This window comes from Pholis gunnellus (genome assembly GCF_910591455.1).
Source record: "Pholis gunnellus genome assembly, chromosome: 2".
In the NCBI taxonomy this organism is placed as follows: Eukaryota; Metazoa; Chordata; class Actinopteri; order Perciformes; family Pholidae; genus Pholis; species Pholis gunnellus.
The window spans coordinates 16,259,207-16,280,735 of NC_136536.1; the positions used below are offsets into that span (position 1 = coordinate 16,259,207).

Sequence of the window (21,529 nt, forward strand, 5' to 3'; positions counted from 1 at the left end):
GCTTTTCCACCGGGTACTCAGAAGTCGTGGGTGGTGAGGTCTTTTGTACTTTATCCAATACACATGCTTCCCTCTCCGGTATTGACGACTGTATCTCATCCTGTCATATGCCACACACGCTCCGGTAAGAAACACAAAGAGACATCAAATCAAAACAAAAATGTAGCAAAGTTCATGGGAGCTGCCAGCGGCTGCATCTACATGCGCCACTGTTGGTGTGGCTGACCGTCACTCCAGTTATTCACTGTTTGTTGCAGCACAGAACCATCGCACAGTTTTCAGATGAGCCTGTAATTAAGTCATCTCGGAGCCTTGAGAGTGCGACTATAGTGCACTGAGCTGAGACCAATCTGCAACTAATTGTCCCAAGTTTTAATTTCTAATGGAATAAGGGCCAGAGGGAATGCAGCTTAATGAGATGCAGTTACTGTGTGTGTGTGTGTGTGTGTGTGTGTGTGTGTGTGTGTGTGTGTGTGTGTGTGTGTGTGTGTGTGTGCTCCTTTATCTGTTTACTGTAACCGCTATTGGCCCTGGTGAGTAGAGAAACAAGAGTGAGTAAAACAAGATGTTCCGATTTGACTTTGTTACCTCGTTTCTATTTATTCTACAAAGCACTCAGGATGTCTCTGTCTTTCCGAACTGTAAATATACACGTAATAAATGGTAAATGTTCCTTAAAATAAGTAACATAATTGATTGAACATTGACAGTAGAGGTAGAATATGCCTTTTAGCGATACCTATGCCCTTTTATACAAACTGGGGAGCGCCTTCTCTTAATAACTGTGTGACATTGGAGACCCTTCCAAAAGTGAGAAGTGCTTTTGCCCTTGGCACTCAAGTTATTGCTCAGACAGCATGGTTGTAGACTGGAAGTGGAAAGGTTGTTTACATAGCCTTGGGAGTGTTTGTGTCATGATTTAGATTCCAGGCATTTCAACATCCAAATAAATCAGTTTAGACTTCTAAGGACAAGTAAACCTCCAAAAGAAGAGATGGGCCAGCTGTGTTTAAAATCTGTTAGGTAGTTTTATCTCTAAAGCTCGAGCAATTTTGTTTCCAGTTATTATAGGCAAAGGAAGTGGGATCAAAGCTCACACAGCATATGTGCTTTAGTGTATTTGCAATAGGGATGTTTACCTTTGATTTACGGTGAAATATTGCTTTTGCCATGTTGTTCCAAGTGCATTCTGAGTATTATTGCACTCCACTAGGACTGTGGTTTTAATGACACCATCAGCTTGTCCAATGAGATGTTACACAAGCAACAACTGTGGCAGCAAAAAGATTTTAAAAAACAACAAAGACCCCGAAGACACATGACTACATGAGTCTTTCAAACACTTTGGTGACTTCACTGTAATTTTTCTACCTTATCGCTTTTGAGTTTGCTTTTGCAACTGACTCAAGGCCCTTCCTCTTATTGTTTCAGTATGTCAGAGCATTGTTTGAATGAGGTCACCCATTACCGATCTGGCCTGGGGCCAGCTTGACTTCAGCTGATTTAATTGAATCTACGACATGAGTCAAATTCAAACAAGCAGAGACTGCTTTGCCATGACAGCCTCATTACTCCACATTAAGAACTCATTTCACAATGCATTGTGACTTTGGGCTTGACAAATGGTGAAAAGGGATGAAATCAAATAAGTGAGTACATTTTGGAAGGCTACTCTTGAAATGCTCTGGCTGAAAACACTCCCAAGTGCGGTACATATATTACAGGAGAGCCAAAAAATAGTCTTTCTGCTATTTTGTATAAGTTAATGTGAATGCCTTCTGGGTTAGAGTGTTCCCATGTTTGCTGTCCGCAGTAATGGAATGACATTCAATGCCATTTTCCCTTTTAAATGGGATTTTTGTCAAAGCGTTATGAATCCAACCTGCCTTGTCGCTCAAGCCACAGACAGTGCTGAGAGCGGAGAAAATATGCCAATGAAACCTTTCACTGCAGCCTTTACTGTTAGCTGTAATAATGACGCCTTTATCACAGCGACGGCACAACAAACAAGGAAGCCTTTCTTGTGCCAGACCACAAGAAGTGATATCAGGCATTAAAATGTCTGATATTATGTATGTAACGCATACGCAACATTCATTGCATCTCAGCTAGCTGAATTTCAGCATTTCGTCAGCTCCAACCTCGACTAAATTTCTCAATTAAGCACGCATTCTTTGAGAGCCACTGGCAACTCGGCCAGAGCTTTCGGGAGAAAAAAGAACATACAGCAGGGCTCAACGAGCCAGGGCCTACCTCCACAATAGGGAAGGAAATGTTGAGACTGCGAGGGCTGTGGAGTGGAGATATGGCAGTGTTTGCTTAGGGCTAGGTATCGGGCACAAAAACAAACATGGCCGCCCTTAATGAGCCTGTTTGCCTGCCAAAGGTAAAGACAGCTGTTGTCTCTCGCCACAATGGAGCAGGCTGCAGAGCCACGGAGCATAGAGGAGCACTCTGCGTCTCCATAGTAACGCTCACCTTGTGTGTACTCAAGGGGGAACTTATTAAGTCCTCTTTACAGATAATTACTGAGTAAAATGTAAATCGTGAGGCCATACAGCACTTTCATAAGGTCTGACTGTGGAAAAAAGAAAAAAAGGTTTATTAAGTATTAAGTAAGTCTTGTCTTTAGAGCGCTGAACATGACGTTTGAGGGGCCATACTTACTTTTTGCATCTGTCTCTTGGCACAGGAGATAAATCTCTTCAAAATCTCTTCTGGTAAATAAAAACCGGCTTCTCAAAAGGACCCTGATGCACATGAATATAGGCAGAGTGGGGTGTAGTGAAACCTGAAAAAGCACTTTTCTCCTGTATGAGAAAATTAATACATCTGAGCTGTGCCTGTCCAACTGAATCAGCACTGACAGCTTGCTGCACTCCAAGGCTAATTTTAGAGTAAAACATGAGTGAGATGACTGCACAAGCGTTTTGTTGAGAGGAGAGCAGCCAGTAAGAAACTGCAAACATTAAAGGTCCAACCGTCAATTGCATCAGGGTGGCTTCTGTTGAAACAAAGCCCTCCCAGCCCCCACTGCTTTCCTGCCATTGTTTACAGTACATTTTGAGCTATTAAATGGATGACATTTTTTTCCATTATTATACTGGCTTTGTTCTGACAAAAGGACTGAGAATGTCACAGATATAGTTAATATTGTATGGATGAGTATGCTGTTGACTGGAGGATAGACAATAACTGAGAAATACCTCGCTTGATTATAAAAAGAAAACCTGTACGAAGACATTCACCCTTAATGAAAGAAGCGTGTTTGTTGTTCAGTCCAGCCTGACGGATGAATTTGAGTGTAAAAAAGTGAGACATTTTGGATCATACAAAGATTGCTTTTACTCTATTTCGTCAGTGTTTGATTGGTTAAGATTGACTTTACCACTTATGTGTCTTAACTTTGATACTAGAACAATGAACGACTGGAAATCATGCTCTTGAATTAGGAATTAACCGTTCCACATAATTTATGCAAGTCTTAGATTACGTTTGAAGACGATCATCAGAATCTTACTCAAACAAAAACCTAATTTTTGACAGCATTCACTTTACACTTTTTGATTATCTTGTGAGGAAAATCATTAACATAACAATTTGATTGTGGTTTTCCGATTACTGTCACTGTGGTGCTGTAAAAGCTCAATGCACATTTCCTGTTTGACTATTTAAAAGAAATGACACATAACTTAACCGCTGCAGTGCTGTGACTGGGTTCAAAATGCCCCATACCACATATTTGACAACAAAGTTCTTCGCAAATGCTGATTGGTGATATGACTGGTTGGCATTATCCGTCCGAACATCTTTGCATCACTGTAAAACCACATCTTGCATGTGACTGCTCCTCTTTGTTATTGCAGCTGAGGCAGCAATCTGGGGGTACAATTGGTTATTTTTCCTGCTGTGCAAGGAAGCATTGGGATGTCTTTACCTACTTTGTCACCCTACATGATAATAGAATTAATTAAATCACGACAATAGACAGTCCAGGAATAGACGTGTAAAATGGAGTTTTATGTATACAAACATTTCTGAGGCAGAGATGATGTTCGGTTTATTTAAACCTCATTGGGTGGAGCTAAGGAATCCCTCAGACCAGCTGAAGTAATGAAGCTTGTTGTTAACTGCAAAAGTTAAATCTTAGCTGTAGCTGCGAGCTTATCTAACTGCCTGCTGAGCTTGTAAAGTCAAAAGTCATGTTGTTCTATTTATTTTAATGGTAGAATTGCTTTTTTTATCTACTTGAACATGTTACAAAGAAATGCCAGTATCACTAAACCTAAAACCATTTCCAGTTAATGAACCATTATGACAAATGGTAATTTTTGCAGTTAATTTTGCAGCTGTGCAAGTTTTTATGTCTGCTATTTTCACCCACAATAGCATCATCTTTTTGTGAGACGTTTGGCTGCATGTCTCCCAGGCTGTAATCTGTCACCACTTCCCCTATTTGTTTGCAGCAGTGTCTTTCAATTAAACAGCAGGGTCAGTTTCTTCAGAGATTTAGTTTTCAAGTGACTCCCCAGAGAGGGAGCAGAGGAAATGGCTGAACACATCAGACACATTCGTCTTCTCTGCTTAGTTACCTTGCAGGGGGAAGATGGTGATACCCATTTCCTCCGTCTAATGTGTTTGCTTTACACACTATACCCAGTGTCAACATGCAGCTTCTTGACAGTCATTTTTCATTTTAGAGCAAATAGCTAGGCTGAATAAGCCAGGGCATTGCACTGTTTTTGCTTTTTACCATTTTTTCATCAGTTGGTTGTTGTTATAAATGTGGGCAAACTTCTATAACGCTTAAGGTTAAAAGTGCACTAGTCAGAGATTATTACTTAATAGCTTTGGCTGGTTGTTGATTAAGAATAAAAAGCCAATTATCATAATAGGATATGTGACATAATGACATAATTAAATGAGTGTGACAGACACACAATAGGCCTGCTCTGTCATCGCCTTAGCCCAGCTCGCTTATTAGAATTAATCTGGTCTAATTAAAAATGCAAATGTCTCGAAGTAATCGACGGAGTTTACATGTTTTTTTTTATAACATTTAGCTGATTTAATTACATGGAAAATGAAATGGTGGGATGTGCAATTGAATTATTATATATTCATTTTTGGTGTTCACCTTCCTGTCAGTTGCCTCAGAGAAATTAATATTCTCTCATGCCAGGAAGAGAAGGTAATGAGATTAGTGCTCTCCTTCTCTCTGTTTCTCTCTCCATCTCTGCCTTTCAGAGGCTCATGGTTTGGTTCATCGAACCAAAAAGAGCTGTTTTATTGTTATCACTGAAAACATTTTATCTGTATTGTGTGGGCTGAGAGCTTCACAAAATTGAAAGAGTTTCCTCCTACAATGTATGATTTTAAACGACCACTATATGATTTATAGCAGGAAAAAAAAAACATACTGTGATTCATCCTGGTGTTGTTTTTCATCCTCAAACAGCCATGTACGGGAAGGATCAGAGGTCTTAACAGACAGATTTAATTATCTAAAGTGTAATGACATGCTGCTGTATAGCCTGCAGCAAATCCTCAATGTACACGACATGGGTTGACATTTTTCACTTTAACTGCAGAAAGGTGTTTCTCCCTCGACAGAAATCGTGTCACATTAAAAGGTACCGGATATTTGTCTCTAAATTTCTGCAAAATTAAATAAACAAAACATGATCAAATGTTTATGTGCTAGATGATGCAAGTTTAAGATTAAAATACAAAACAAATATTCAATCAGTCATCTCTTTTTCTACAGCCATTCAGTATATCACACACAATGACCTGTGTGAGTGAGCCCAGCCAGTTCCTGTTTTCAGCCTTCAAGCCATCAAAGGTTTCTGACTATATATTCAGACTGTGTGCACCTTGTACTGCAAGCTCGTTAAAAGTGCAGATTGATAGTTTTGCTTACTTGAAACATGCTTGGTTTTTTGCAACTTTCAGCCGTGGTCGTAAAATCTCGCTAGCATGCGGTGGACATCCTGTGGGGGAGGAAATTGATTTTGCTTGGTTTGTTTGTTCGAGAGGCGACATGCATTGTTTTGCTTTTTCTTTACATTTCTGACATCGTTTTATTGGTGTATTAAAATGTGTAATGGCTGTGATGACTTTACAGCTGTTTCAAAATAGTTTTATGTGAGCCTGTATTTCCCAATCATAAAAGGTCTACAATGGGCAAGAAAAGTCATTTGGAAGTGACAGAACCTTTTTAAATGTGATTCACGTGAATGGGCCAGATGTTCTGTTTCGATTTCGATGCGCTGTTTCAATGCCTCCGTTACACCATTTCCCACCCACCTAGCTTTACATCATCATCAGCAGTGCAGTTATTCAATGTGTAATACAGAGATGTCAACGTCAAGCTACAAAGGGTTTTTATTCAAAGACCATTTATTTTGCAGCAGGAAAAAGACTTACCGACACAAAACTTTGTGTTGACAGGACAGGATCAATTCCAACTGTGTGTCCGTACATCAGCTCAATGTGTTGAAATGGAAAGAATGCTATCGATCTGTGTGCATTAGTGCTCTACAGTAACATAAGCAATGAGTGGCAGAACAAAAGAGGCACTGTGTGTCATGCTGAAGGGGAGGTGAAGTACAACGAGGACAGTTAACTTCATGCAGTCTTTTGGCATTTCATTGTTTATCATTTTAAGTCCCAACTTATATTTGTCTTTCATAAAAGTATTTTACTCTCTTATACATCTGGAACAGATTTGAGATAGTTTGAAATATATAGGCCTATGCCTAATATGCTGTTTTGCCCTGCAGGGAAAGAATTTATTGAAGTATATTGTGTTAAAGTGCTGCAAAAAATATGTTACGGCTTGACTTTAAAAAGCTAAGAAGGCCATTAAAGCCTGCTGTAATGGAGGTCAGGCAAGACAGTGGCATCCTAGAAGTCAAGTTGCCCATTTGTATCTCCATGAGCTGCCCTCACTTACAACTGGACCGTCAGATGAGGCTGGAAAGCATACATCCTGCACTGATATTCCCCTTCTTCCAACTCATACTTTCCCTCAAGGGACAAAACACAATTACTCCATTGTGCCACACAGTACAGTATGTCACATTCTGCACATTTCAGCCAGAGAAAAGATGCAGTGTTGTGTCGGGGCATATGGCATCACGATGAATATGCTCTGGAGGAGGGGGGGGGGTAACTGTCAGGGCACAAATTGAATGAACTTCAGCGCGGTGATTGGATTAGTGTAGTGTAAACAAAGGGTTATTTCTGTAAATATCCTAATCCCAGGGGCCTGGATTAAAGGCGAACAAACAGAGGAAAAGTTTCCAAATGGCCCAATATTTCCGCTTTAGTATGTTAAAGTATCTAACATACTATGTAGGGGAATTACAAGGTGTAAAAAGAAAAAAAAGATGTCAAGGCCACACTACCTTAGATTTGGAGACAAACGTCTTTGACCACATCTGAGAGAGAGACAGTTATAGTGTCAGGGGCCTTTTCAGTAACTGCACTGTTCAACCGTACACACTGATGACAGGAAACATGGTGGTGACAAGGAAAACCCTGAGATGACACACGGAGCGGTTTTGGCACGAGAGTCAGCAAGTACGAGGGAGGAGAAGAATCAAAAACAAGCGGAACATTGGTGGACAGTGTCTTGTGAAGGGACTTTCTTCTGCAGGCCCAAGATAGGAAACTTCACTCTTAATGTTCCCAACTTGTTCAGATTAATCTAATTTTTGCTTGTTGGTTTTCTGAGAGGGCGACAGCGGCAGAAGAAAAATAAATACGTTTTTTTAATAACAAAGAAACAGTCGGTTACAGTCTGCACCTCCTACACCTTCACAGTTAGAAAAGCTGCCCACTTTAACCCATTACCACCTTAAATGTGTTACACATCTCAGTTCTCACAGTGCCGGTAATATTCCCTCTCAATGCTGACCCAGGAAAACCCCACATTTGTAGTTGGTGTGAAGGGTGATCACAGCTTGTCTAAACCAGTCACTCAATGCTGTTTAAGATCATGCTGCGGCTTCTTGTGTCAAACACTATCATAGGCTCCCTCCAGCAGACGGCTATAGAAGTGGATACTAGACATGACTTCCTGAACCCAAAGATGCTTTAACATGACCGTGAAGTATAAGCGACATGCTGTTTCACATAAGGTCAGCTTCGGATATGTTGAATGTATACAAATAACATTACAACAAACACTATTACGATGGCATGGAAACGCAACAACCCTGTTAAATTCAGATAATGTCCAACAGTGGATCCCAAACTAGGGGACCATAGACTGTATATAAGAAGTGGACGTAGTCACCGTGACCCATTGGTTTGTGGATTGCTGTTCTGAAGCCTCGAGTTTGATCTTTTGGATACAATTAACTGCCATGAACTGAAAACACACTGTCAACGGGTTAAAGTTATGAGACGAAAACACAGACACTAGACAACTGCGTGGTAGTGACCTGTCAATCACAAGGTAGCTACGGCCTAAAGAATACCTTGTTCTATCGACTATTTTGCTCTAAATGGGACCATCATTTATTAAATGAGCATCATGCTGTATTGAAGAAGACTTTAAACTAGCAATTGAGACCATAAACTCCTACAATGTTTACTGAGGTAATAAATCAAGTGAGAAGTAGAGTCCTTTTCTCAAAGACTTCTATACAATCAGACTTCTTTTTGCAACCAGAGGAGTTGCCCCCTGAAAGAATGTAAGTTTAAGACACTTCCCTATTGGCTTCACTTGTCAGAACCGGAGATTGCCGTCTGGTGGAGACCCATCCAGTGGACCTTAAGATGTATTTGATGGGTCAAAAAGGGATTAATGGAATAGGAACATAAAAAAGAACATTGTTCAATTAGAGACAAAGATACATTTTCTGACTTTTGCTCTTTTTTCTCGCAAATTAAAGGATCGGTTCACATTTGTTTTACGTGTATCTTAACAGCCAGGCACCCATATGAACATTGTAAGTAGCTTATTGTGTATTGAACTCCTGGTGTCCAGAGACAACCCAGTATGTACCCATCTGGTACAAATAGTTAAATAACTCATATTCAGTATCCTGTGTCATACACCAGGTTTATGTCTGACACATGTTTAAATGGCAGTTAAGCCAGCCTTTTCTAACCAGACCACCATGCCAACGGTCAAGCTGTAACACCCAGTTAGAGTCCGCTTTTGGCCCTTGAGGAATGGAAAACGATGTGTCCTCAACGCTTGCCCCTCCTCCGCATATCTGCTCATTCATCTGGGCCGCTCATTAAAGGGTAATTACCTGTAATTAGTGATTCATGTCGCTTTAATGAAGATGTTGAAAGCTGTTGGAGCCAGAAGGGTTGGCCTTAATTCTGAGTGATGTTCAAGATTAGCGGCAGACAAGAATTCAATAAACACAGACAGATTAATGAAATATTAGCATTTTGCGCCTGCCATAGGTGGCTTGTATATTGTTTTCATTTCACATTCATTTTAAATTTTATTGCCGTCAACACCCGGCTCTGGAGGGCAAGTATCAGAGCAGGCTAATGGGCGCGATGATGATGAAGCCGTGTGTGTTTAAGTAAGTCTGTGGTGCTTTCGCGGGCAAGTGTAATGCTCTAATGTGTGCTGTGTGTGTGTGTGTGTGTGTGTGTGTGTGTGTGTGTGTGTGTGTGTGTTCCCTGGCGGCGTGGTGAGTGTTTAATCTGGCCCGGTGGCGTGCCGTTGGCCCGGCTAATCACAGTGTGTCTGTAGGAGTGCGCTGAGCCAGGGGAGCACGCCGTCGCTAACAGCGCCTGACAGACTCATTAGAGAGACCTGGCACTGAGCTTGCAAGGCACACACACACACACACACATACGAAGAGAAAGATACACACTCAAACACTTTGAAACACACACAGTGGGAAATGCACTCAGGCTCAACTGTGCAGACATTGGGATAAATTCACACACTCACACACCTCCTTTTCTCTTTTTTTTGGACGTTCTTTCTCACGCACACACACTCATTCATATAATCATTCATAGATGAGTGTCTGCTGTTTTGCGCTCCCTTTCCCACACACGTACAAACACACACACGCTCAGTGCTCCACGTGTGAGAACAAGGCAGGCGGTGACCCCTCGCAGTCGCAGCCCAAACACAGACAAGAGCCGAGAGAGCATCTGGGAAAAAGAGGAGGGAGGGAGGATGGAGGGTGGGAGAAAACGAGAGGAGGCAAAGAAGAGGAGTGGAGAGAAGGTAAAGCGTCTGACGCAGCAACGTTTTCTGCCATTCAAATGGTGTGTTTAGACAGGCATGTGACATTTTCAAAGGCTAATTATCTGCAGTCAGTTGAGAACCTTAAGAGTGTAAAAAAAAGTACGTTAGCAATGTATCGAATGTAGACTGTATTGACAGCTACTGTAAAGTGTGACAAGGGCTAGAACACTTTTTTCTTTGTCAAAAAGTGAAAAACTATTAATTTTTCGGGATCAGGTAGAATGACATTTAGCAAAGTCTGACAAACTATTCTGACAAATTACTTAAGGCTTGCTTGGGTTGCTCTCACAGCGAGGTTAATTGCAGCTCAGCTGCGGCAGTGCCAAGTGGAAACATTAGGTTCGGCTGAATAACAGGTGAATGCAAAGCAGGTCAATACGTAATCAAGTGTGGGCCTGCCAGCTGTTCACTCCCTCTGCTCTGCTCTGCCACCGCACAATGGTGACACACACACACACACGCACACGCATCATGTGTGCATCATGCTGTTAAGAAATAACAGGGACAGAGTTAAACATGTAAACAAGGAGACATCTACTGTTTTACATGTATTTCTCTTATTTAATTTCTATTCAGTGAAGAATTGAGTAAACTGTTGCATATTTACACATCCAGAGGACATGGAGCAACGTTAACATTCATTTTAAGTTGTGACCTGGCAAATGTAAAGCCAACAATCACTCTCCTTTTAGCTCTGTGTTGCTCTCACAGATTGGGAAGTCGGAACACAATGTTGGTTTTGCTCTTTTCATTGAAATATATCAGACTTATCCTCTAATACTCTAACACTTGAAAACAAAACACTTACATGAATAATGAAAAAACAAGAAGATCCTTCTCTCTCTCTCTCTCTCTCTCTCTCACCAGAGTACAATAGCTGTTTTTCTCTCTTCTCTCCCCCATTCTCTCTCTCACTCTTCTCCAGCACAAGGCTGTGACATTGAGGGAATGTGATGTGATGTATTGTAGTGAATAATGTATTCTGTGAGGATTGTACAGAGTGCGTAGAGCAGATGGCAGCAGGTTGATCTCAATGTGTGTGTGTGTGTTTTATGATGACAGTTTGTGTATATGTGTGACGTGCGTATGAGCGTATGAGTGTGTGTGTGTGTGTGTGTGTGCTCACCCAGAATGGGGGAGGGGATGCAAGAGAAGATGGGAGGGGGGAGGGAGGGAGAGTGGGGGTTGGTGTGTATGTGTGTCTATGTGAGCCTCCTTTGTGAGATAAAACATGCAAATGGTGGATTATTTTAATGCAGTTTTTTCTAGAGCCCTGAGCCTTAATCCCTAAAGCAGTTGAAATGAAAATAGTATATGTTTTCTTTCAAACTCTCTCCCTCCCTCCCTGTTTTTTTATTCCCCGATAGGAATTTACAACCACCAGCTGTCTAGGAACGGGATCCTTTGCGCTTAAATTTCTCTCTGGTGTAGTTACAGCCAAAGACTGATGATTACAGCCGGATAGCATGGAATTGACAAATGCTATTCAGGCCTGAACTGCTCTGTTACGCAGTGGAAGATCATGGTTGGGAAATGTTTCTGATTGAACGGTGATAACAGTGTCGATCGTAGAAATAGAGCCAAATGCTCAGTTTGTTTCTTTGAGTGGGCCGCAGATATGAAATACGCGCATTTATAAACACTTGCACATGTGCAAGCACGCTGGTTGTAAAAAAACCCAAAATGAGAAACAGAATCGCAGAATTACAGCACTTGTATTACATTGCGCTTTGTGTCTGCACATATCTATAGTTTATCTACAGCTTATAATGTGTCGAAACAATACAGAATGTCTCAATCATCATCTCAACTAACCAGCTTTTTGTCATGCGTTCACATGAGTGTGAAATGTCAAAAGAAAACACGATTCTATCGGTGAAATTGTTGAAATAAAAACATGTTGTGAAGTACAGAGAACAAGAGTTTGTCTGGGTATGGGTTTTCGCTTTTGGAAGGGAAGAATAAGAGCATAATAAGCAGTGGAAAAGCACACAATCACATAGATACACACACTTTTCCCCAGTATGAAGATGTCCCCTATAGATGAAGCTAACAGATGGCAAAATCTATTTACATTCACTTAGGTTATGCGTTTGAATACTGAAGGTTATCCTACAGTTTGCTGCACTTAGCAGAGATAATAAAAAATATAAACTGTAGGCGACTGCAGGGTTGCACTCATACTGTTTGTGGTTGATGGCTTAATCATTTGCACACCTATACCACACTTATATTGTGTACCTTTATATACTGTTACTTGTTATGCGCATCCTTTTCCCTACCTGTTGGGAGCTGGAGATGTGAAGCCCCACTCTCTGCTCTCAGGCTGCCTCGGGCCCCTGAACGCTCATCAGCGATGTGGCAGCAACAAGATATTCAAGGTGGCAAGTTGGGCTGCAAAGTGCAAAACCTGGTGGATGCCTGGCACATGGCCTGCATTACTGTTATGTTACTGAGGCAAGACACCACAACAACAGCACACATCCTTTTATTGAGTCCTCCCACACCACAGATGCAAAAACAGAGGGAAAGACCGGAACCTCGTTATTGCGTTTTATATGAAAACTTTTGATCAATTAATCATTACAAGAGTTGCTGTGCATGTGAGGATTTTCTTGAAATATCAAGGCTGAAACAGAGCGTACGAAACAGTACGGAGAGGAAAGCTTGTACATTCTTGTCTCTTTCATATTGGGGACAGTGAGCATAATTGAGTAAATGTATTTAAGTATTTGAGCGAGCTGATTCAGCCTCTCTGGGATGGTTGATATTGTACTTAGGAAGAATATTGCCCTAGGCAATTCATTAGTAGTAAATAATTGAGAGGTTCGGATAGTGCTAAGGTGAAACGCCTGTTATTATTTTATGGAGTTTGTGTTCTAAGGGCTCTTCAGTTTAAGAATATAAAAAATGCACAAGCCTTCCCACAAATTACTCACTGGAAAGATTCACAATGGGCGCTAATGACTAATCGTCCATCTTCCATTGTTTTCAAGCTCTTTAAAAGTGCTTTGCTGCACCATTATCAATTCTATTTCTACTTTTGGTAATGTTCTCTTCTGTGACGAAGGGTGATATTTTATCCTCATGGTTTTTACATGTTTTATTTGTTTTATGTCAGACAATTAAGGCACATCAGCTATTGCAGTAGGATACCCTCCGTTGCCATTTCATTTAAAATAAATTAAATATCTCCAACTTATTGAAAGCTTGTAGTTCAGATGCTTAAGGCGGGGTGCCAAGATTGTGACGGAGCTCTTAACCAGGCGGGTAGTAGGCCAGTATGGAGCTATATGAATAAGGGCTTATATTATACATAAATTAAACGCCAGCAGTCCTCAGTGTGGAATGCACCTGCATCTGTTTGTTCAACCTCAGATAGGCTCATGCAAATGTCATTTCTTTACATTTACTTGAACTCAACTAAGTTTTTATCTACTAAAAGGTTTACTAACGCTTTCCTTTGAACCCGAATGTTGTTTTACTTCTCTGCGACTTTAATTTACTTCTCTGCATGCTTCAACTCAGATGAAAATTGTCACCTTTACGTGTTGGTTTTCCGGTGATGAAACGTAAAGGCCACTGAGGTTTTATTTAACATCTTGCACACCCACACACTACCACGTGACAAGCAAGAAATGGGGGTGCATCTGAGGGTCTGATCGGTTGTTCACAGCACTGCATGTAATATAACAGCATTATATGTTTAGCTCGGTCTGTGGTCTTGGTGCAAGAGTTGTTTGTTCTTTACAGGTCAACTGTTGTGTTGGGTTGCCGAGTGTTTCATAAGAAGCTGACACTTGCAGTTGGACTGTTTTGTTTTTTGTTTTTTTTAGCAGCGAGTCCCATTTGTCCAAAGTGAAATGTTGAATGCATTGACATTTGTGACAAACATTCTTGGTCCCCAGAGGATGAATCTTAATGATGTTGGTTATTCCCTCACTTTTCATCAGGTCAAAAGTTACACTTCAGTTGTAACCTAATGTGGAAATTTCAGCCGGACTCATTTTACAAAATATTCCAAAAATGGTAATGTTCACAGGATGAATCCATTTCATTTGAATAACAACTTGGCACAGCCCACTTTTAAACCCACACATTCTTTCAACCATTCAACAATTGTGTTGCCAATGCTTTTGTTGCTCATTTTCTAATTTGAGCCTCATTGGCCCACTAGTGTGGCTGAAGTTCACTTTGTTATGCGCTTTTGATAATACGAGCGGATGTTTGCAGGTCATATTTATAATGTAGTTTATATTAGATTACCGATTATTAATATACATGCGGTGTAAATCCACTCGTTGCTTCATGATACTCTGAAAGTCTCCAGATCCTTGGCTCGGTGCCAGCGTTCAGCCCCACTGTTTTGTAGGGGGTTTGTGTATATGCTTGTCAGTGTGCGCAAGAGAGTAGGGAGGTGGGCATGGGGAGGAGGCGTGTTCGGGGTGGAGGGGTTGTCAGCTCATTAACCTCCATTCTTCCCCTTGCATGGCGCTGCGTAGAGTCACAGTGTAGGTCTCATGTCATTTCTCCTCCCCCTGTACGCGTGTACTGGGCATGTTGGGCAGAGCAGATCAACTGTAGAAAGGGAAAAAGGAGGGAAAGGTTCACCAGGGAGGGGGGGGGGGGTGGTCTTGACATGTTCCTTTACAAATGCCCTGCTTGTATCTTGCAAACTAAAGCCCCGCCGTCTCGTTTCCTTCCCCACTTTTGTCTTCTCTGTCTCTTCTCTTTCTCTCCCTGCCGTCTCTCTCTCTCTAACCACAGGCCCGGTACACTGTGGGTGAACGAGGGGTTAGGCTCCACACTGCCCACCCTCCAGGCATCAATCCAGCTAGGAAAAGACTGTCCACTGCTGTGGTGAGATACAGTAGCCAAGCCCCCAATTTCTGATTTCTGTTTGCCAGCCAATTGATTTGGAAAGGTCTACTTCAAGCTACTGACCTGGGCCCGGTGGTATTTTGGAGGCTCTAAACTGAGTAGATCTAGAGTTGTGATGAAATTGCTCTTCATGGAGAGACTTATTTCCTGAAACACATGCAAATCCCTATAAGAACACGTCCATGTTTTCCCCCATACATGAGTGAATACATTAAAAAACCTCATTATTTTATACTCTCCACCACACAATGCTAATATTGCATGTATATTTGCATTCACAAACAAGCCCACTTACTGGAATTGACAGATGATGTCAGTAATTATGTTTCTTAATTGCAGCAACATAAGTGTGAAAACCCGCAAAGGTGCAAAATACGCCCCTGTAGTTGTTAAAGTCACAGTCGGGTGTGTGCCTCACAAACAAACAAACAAATTCAGTCTGAAGCTCAAAGGACCATTGACATCTTTACAATTAATCTTTACCAGCTTTTTATTTAATGATTAATAAATGACTGTAACACAGAATCGATTTATTTGACTGAGAAGTTGTAAGTAGTGCCAAAACATTAACACATGGCAGACTTCCTGAAGATCAATCAGAATCATATGTTGCACAGTTACTTCCTGTGCATTTCAAATCTTTTGTTAAAACTACACTGCTGGACTGTCTGATATTGTTGGTAATATAATAGCACACTTCCCTGTTTAGCAAACTGTAAAACTGTTCAGTGTGTTTATATCAATGCATGTATTACAAGTTCTATAATTATTTGGTGTTTGAAAGTGAACATACCACAACCCGATTGTCAGTAACAGTACAATTACAACACTTCCTTCCCACCTTCTATAACTGTTAGTCGTATGCTGCATGTTAAAGTCCATGCCATGTTGTGTAAGAGGCCCAGTCCAACACACAGAACAAGGACACCTATAGCAATAAACTGATGTGTTTCCTCACAATGATTTATTTTAGTTACTGCCAGAACAGTCAAACTTCAGCCTTTTTTCTTATTCTTCTTCTTCTCCCTTTGCACTTTTACACTATTCTTTGCAGAGGCAAGAGAGCAGTAGATTGCAATAAGATAACCAATTATATGTTAGAGGAAACCAGACTTTTTTTTTTCCTGCTGCAGTTATCTGATGCTGCGGTGAACAGAGGCAGAAGGCTGGGGTAATGTGACATTCACTCAGCCCTTTATCTTCTCTCATAGCTGTTTACCCCAGTCAGTTAAAAGCGGCGTGTGCTCTGCATCCGCTCCTGCTGCCAGAGAAACCTCACCAACATAGACTCACGTAGAGGCCTTGCTCTTACTGTACGGACACACATATTGTAAACGCAGACACACAAACCTGCACGTTCTCACCTCAGACAGTGTGACTTGACTGTCAGGCAGACTGGTGGGATAATCACTTTCCTCCTAGCACCCATGTTGAGTTTGATAATATACTGCACCTGCTGGGGCTAGTTGCTAATTGCACGTGATGCCACTGTACTGAGGCTAAGAAGGCGTTTCCCAGCACTGGTTAGCAGGCAGGCCGTTGAAGTCCACCACGGCAGGATGAGGGAGGCCGTGTGGGTAGCACTTTGGTCTGACACATTTTTTCTGTTCTACCTTTGCACATGCACTCGTATGCGGTTACAGACACATTACATTTCGAATGGAAAGAGGCACATTTTAGCAGAAGTTTTTTCCCCCCCCTGTCATAGCGGTGCTTAATTTCATAGCTTGCTCCCTTTAGCGCTTTACTCTAGTTAGTGCACACAAAGACTGATTGTAATGATGATACACAATCAAGCTATATGTTGACATATGTCGACCTCTTTGAGAGACAGCGCAGTCATGTTTTATCCAATGAGTCCAATAGGTGGAATAGCTTTGACCTAAAGCTGCAGCCGGATAGATTTTATACAAAAGTAATGACAGGCACTGACCACCTTTTAAGTTAATTTGGTATACAGTTGCATATTTACACATCAAGCTGGTATAGAACAACATTAGCATTCATTTTGAGTTCTGTTTCTGGACACCTGATCTCCTTTTAGCTCTGTTTTTGTCTCCACCAACTCCTGAGGAGAAAATCTGGCTCTTTAGCAGATAAATACTCCTCTATGTTCAACACTTCGTGGCTAACTCTGCCAATTAGTGCTGAGTGGGTAGCGTACAGTCGGTTTATTAGCTTTTTCAACCAGGGGAATCATGTGCCCCTAGTTTCTGTTCACAGCTAATATTGCATTATGCCGCAGCAAACTGCATACAACTTTGAGTGCCCGGTTATGGCTGCATGCTTAAGGACCTCTCATGGTTACGGTGACTGCCTGCTGAGTGCTAACTCCTCACTCACTACTACTCTTAACCGGCCCCTGGCTGGTAGGGGGCCGCTAGTGGTAACACAGCTGAGTGCATCTACGAACCCCAGCCACTGTGCGGCCAGAGACACAGTGACATGTGTTTTGGACAGTGTGTTTGGCTAACAGCTGACAGTATGGATGGTGTGTTTGGCTAACAGCTAAGAGCTAACGGAACTGCCAGTACACACACTGCTTAGTACCATGTTGCCATTCAGCCGCTGCTACGCGGGCAGACAGCTTTGGTTTTAGATGGATTGTATGAAGTGTGTTGTACGGAGACTTGTCCGCATTATTCAGTGTCTGTTTTTGAGTTTGAATGAAGTGTGTGTACAACAGTAGTCATTGCAGACACACTTGGAGGAGATGTGCACTCTATTGAGTGCACCTTTCTAGTTGTTACAACCACACAAAAAAGTTTCTATTTCAAACACAATCCTCAGATAAAGACTGTATTGTTATTGCTGCTTTTTGTCTGTTTTGACTGTAACACAAATCATATCATTATTTGAAATGAGTTATTTATGAATATTAAATGTTTCATTGATTTTATATTATTTTAATAATTTAAAAAAATAAATGAGAAAAACTGATCTTTTAAAAACATTTTTAAAGCCATTGACCTGTGGTTGCTCTTGACAAAATGTGAGTTAGCATCATCATATTAGATTTTTCTTGATGTGAACTCACTAACTAACCATGAACCCGAGTTCATAGCGGAAACAAAACCTTATTTAGCACCACCCCACCTGGCCTCTCTCTACACAAACACACACACACACACTCAAACACACACACACACACACACACACACACACACACACACACACACACACACACACACACACACACACACACACACACACACACACACACACACACACACACACACACACACACACACAGCCTTTCTCCTCAATCTCCCCTTCCATCTCTGCTGTTGACTGTTACTTCTGTTTTGTGGTTGCTCCAGTGCAACAGAAAGTGGATGAATGAGCGCTTCAGCCTGCTGTTTTATTTTTACACATCACAAGGTATAGGTGAAGCCGGAAGCGGTTGGAACCTGTATCGTGTCTTTTGTGAAAACATTTTTTTTCTTTTTTCTTCTCCAAGCCGTTTCTGGCACTATGTGCTTGCCTGTTTTCTGGAATGCTTTAAAGACTTAATCACAACAAACAGATGCTCATTAGCTGTGAACTGATCGCACCTTCACTGACAATAAAACTAAATATTTCTTTAGCAGAATCAGCTGGAGACGTAAAGTAGATAGTCTTAGAGGAAATGCAACATGGCGGCGATAAATGTTTCCAATTCCTCTAACTGAATACTTTATTGAATGGCACAAGGCCAGGAAATTCCAAACAGAATTCCATCAAAATCCCTCTGAGAGAAACGAGGAGCTGCTGCCTGTATCGTGTCGATATCTGATCATGCCGCTGACCGGAGCACAGTGTGTCCAGATAAACATAGCCTGGGTTTTGCATATGAAAATGAACTATGCAGCAGATAAAGGTGAGAGTACATAAGATGCTGGGCGTTGGTGGATGTGACCCCAGTGCTGCTGCAGAGTGTGCACAAGTAGTTTATGTGCGTGTGTGTGTGTGTGTGTGTGTGTGTGTGCAGGATCAAACTCTCACACCCAGGAAGAGGCCCCTGTTTCCCTTATCTAACGACAACAGAGCATGTGTCGCCATGGCCACAGGCTGCGCTTTTTATGGGCTTTGTGTGTGTGTGTGATTTTGTATGCGTGTGCGTGTGTGCTATGTTCATTGTTTGCCCATGTTCATTGTTTGCTTGGGGCGTGGTGCAACACCAGAACTGTTACTATAGTCTCTCCTCTCTCCCTCTTTCTGCCATGCAACTCTGAAATATATCTACCATAGCTTGCTTGCTTTCTTGCTTGCTTCCTTTCTTTCGTTATTTCTTTCTTTAGTTCTTTCTTTTGTTCGCTCATTCTTTCTTTCCGTTCTTTCTTTTCTTTCTGTCTTTCCATTCTGCCTCTTTCTGCCTCTCAGCCTCTTTGTCTTTCACTCTTCCTCTGTTGTTAAGTGTGTGTGTGTGTGTGTGTGTGTGTGTGTGTGTGTGTGTGTGTATTCATATTTGTGTGCATACAACTGTGTCTGTCTTTCTCATCCTCTCGTCTGGCTTTGAACCATCAGTGACAAGTTGGGCAACATCAAAATTCAGTGGCACATTGTCTCAGGTTGAGGTTTGTTAGGTCTCCTACTGCTTAATTGAACAGAGGACGAGGGAGAGAGAGAGACGTAAAAAGAGAAATAAAGAGAAGAGGGGGAATATGATGAAGAAGGGTGCTCAAACAGGCATACATATTGCATGAGCCCCCCCCCCCCCCCCCACCACCACCACCACCACACCCCTTTCTTCACAGAATGGCTGTGTACTGTTCTGGGCTTATTAATTCCGCTCGGTGAGAGAATTATTTTTAGAGACTTGGTGCACTGGCAAAGGCTTTTACAGTCACAAGTATTACACATTCTGCTTATAGATTCCCTTTTAAATATATTGAGAAGTTCTAAAAGTTTGTTGTGGTGGTTCTTTTGTGTGGTGCTGTATGTTTGTATTTGTTGCACTTTTACAGATGTTGCGACATTCGACGGTCTACTTGAATGTCGATTGTGTAAAAGTATAATTCCTCTACTGTCATATCCTGTACCATGCACTGTAATATGGCTTATGATATGAAGGAAAGCCCAGTGGTGGAAGATGTAAGATCATTTACTTAAGTAACAGTAGAACAGGTACAATGTAAAAAAAAATGTCTTAAGTAAGAGAATTTGCCTTTTTCAGAGTTATTTATATAATTGGATTATTAATATTCAGGCAGTAATTTATAAGCTGCATTAACTTGCCAAGTAGATTTTAAACTAGTTTGTATACTGTTGAGTCGTTACATATTTAACAACTCATAATATTTTACAAGCGATCATATGTCTTGCATGTCAAATCTTAACCCGCAGCAAAGCAAGCACTACCTGAGCAAAAGAAGAAGAAAGTAGCATAAAATGGAAATACTCATTAAGTGCGTCAAATCTTTACTTTCCGCTACTCACAAAGCCCTTTGAGACAAGCCTGTGATAAATAAACCTGAATTGTAGTTTAGTCTTGTCTTATTGTATAAAACAGTTTACTGGAGTATTTGTATATTTCAAATCATTAGGTCCAGTTATGTAAGTTATGGCAAATATGATTCTATTTTGCTTCCTAGATAATTGGTTCCCTGTCTTATCAAAATAAAGTTGTTTTTTTTTCATCATTGCAAGGTCATTTCACTCTCTGATGACTGGACAGTTGTGGCATTACACCGGCACACAAGCGGTTCATCTCCACCCAACCCCCTTCACAAACAGATGTTGCCTAGAAAGCTTTATGAGGAGCTTATTTGAATTGTCCATCAATCAACAACAATCTTCAGAGCAGTCTGTAATTTGGCCTCCAATCCTGCCATCAACTGTCTCACCATGTGCACTCCAAGATGAAAAGATCCCAGCATTGCGTCGCACCATTAGCACTGTGTAAATATTACATGTTTTCCCTGGATATGCTAGTTAGCATTACTTCCACCTTGTGGCTTCATTATTTTTGAAACGCTCAGCTTTGTCGATGATTGCAAGGCATGACCTAGTTCTGGGAATCTCTCTCTCTCTCTCTCTGTCTCTCTCTTTCACTGTCTTCCCACTTTTCTTCCTCATTTACTCCTTCTCTATGTCTTTTTCATTCTCTCTCTGCTGCTCCACCTCATTTTCTTCTCACACTGAATCTGTCTTCCTCTTTCTTTGTCATTTATTCATTGTCTTTCTCCATTTACTGCCTCAGCAGTGCCTTCATCCTTTTTTTCCCCTGTCTCTCTGTGACTCTCATCGTCCCTCTCTCTCTTGTGTGTGCATTCTTTATTTCTCAATTTGTCTCCCTTCCACAACCTATTATTATTTTCTCTATTCTCACATCCCCCCCTCTGCCTCTCTGCCTCTCTGCCTCTCTATCCTTCTTCACCATGCTTTTATTCCTCTCTCCCAGCACCACGTGTGTCACGGAGGGAAACA

At 41.4% G+C, this 21,529-nt stretch overlaps 1 protein-coding gene across 1 annotated transcript in view; it reads left to right on the plus strand.

Moving 5' to 3' along the window:
- The window catches only part of LOC306701615 (TOX high mobility group box family member 2-like), a gene marked incomplete at its 5' end in the record, with an annotated part of 74,376 nt that overhangs the window by 11,408 nt on the left and 41,439 nt on the right, over positions 1-21,529 (plus strand). Inside the window, one exon of the mRNA XM_079166971.1 lies at positions 15,008-15,100. Within this exon, the coding sequence (XP_079023097.1) occupies positions 15,008-15,100 (93 nt within the window). The remainder of the gene's footprint in view (positions 1-15,007; positions 15,101-21,529) is intronic.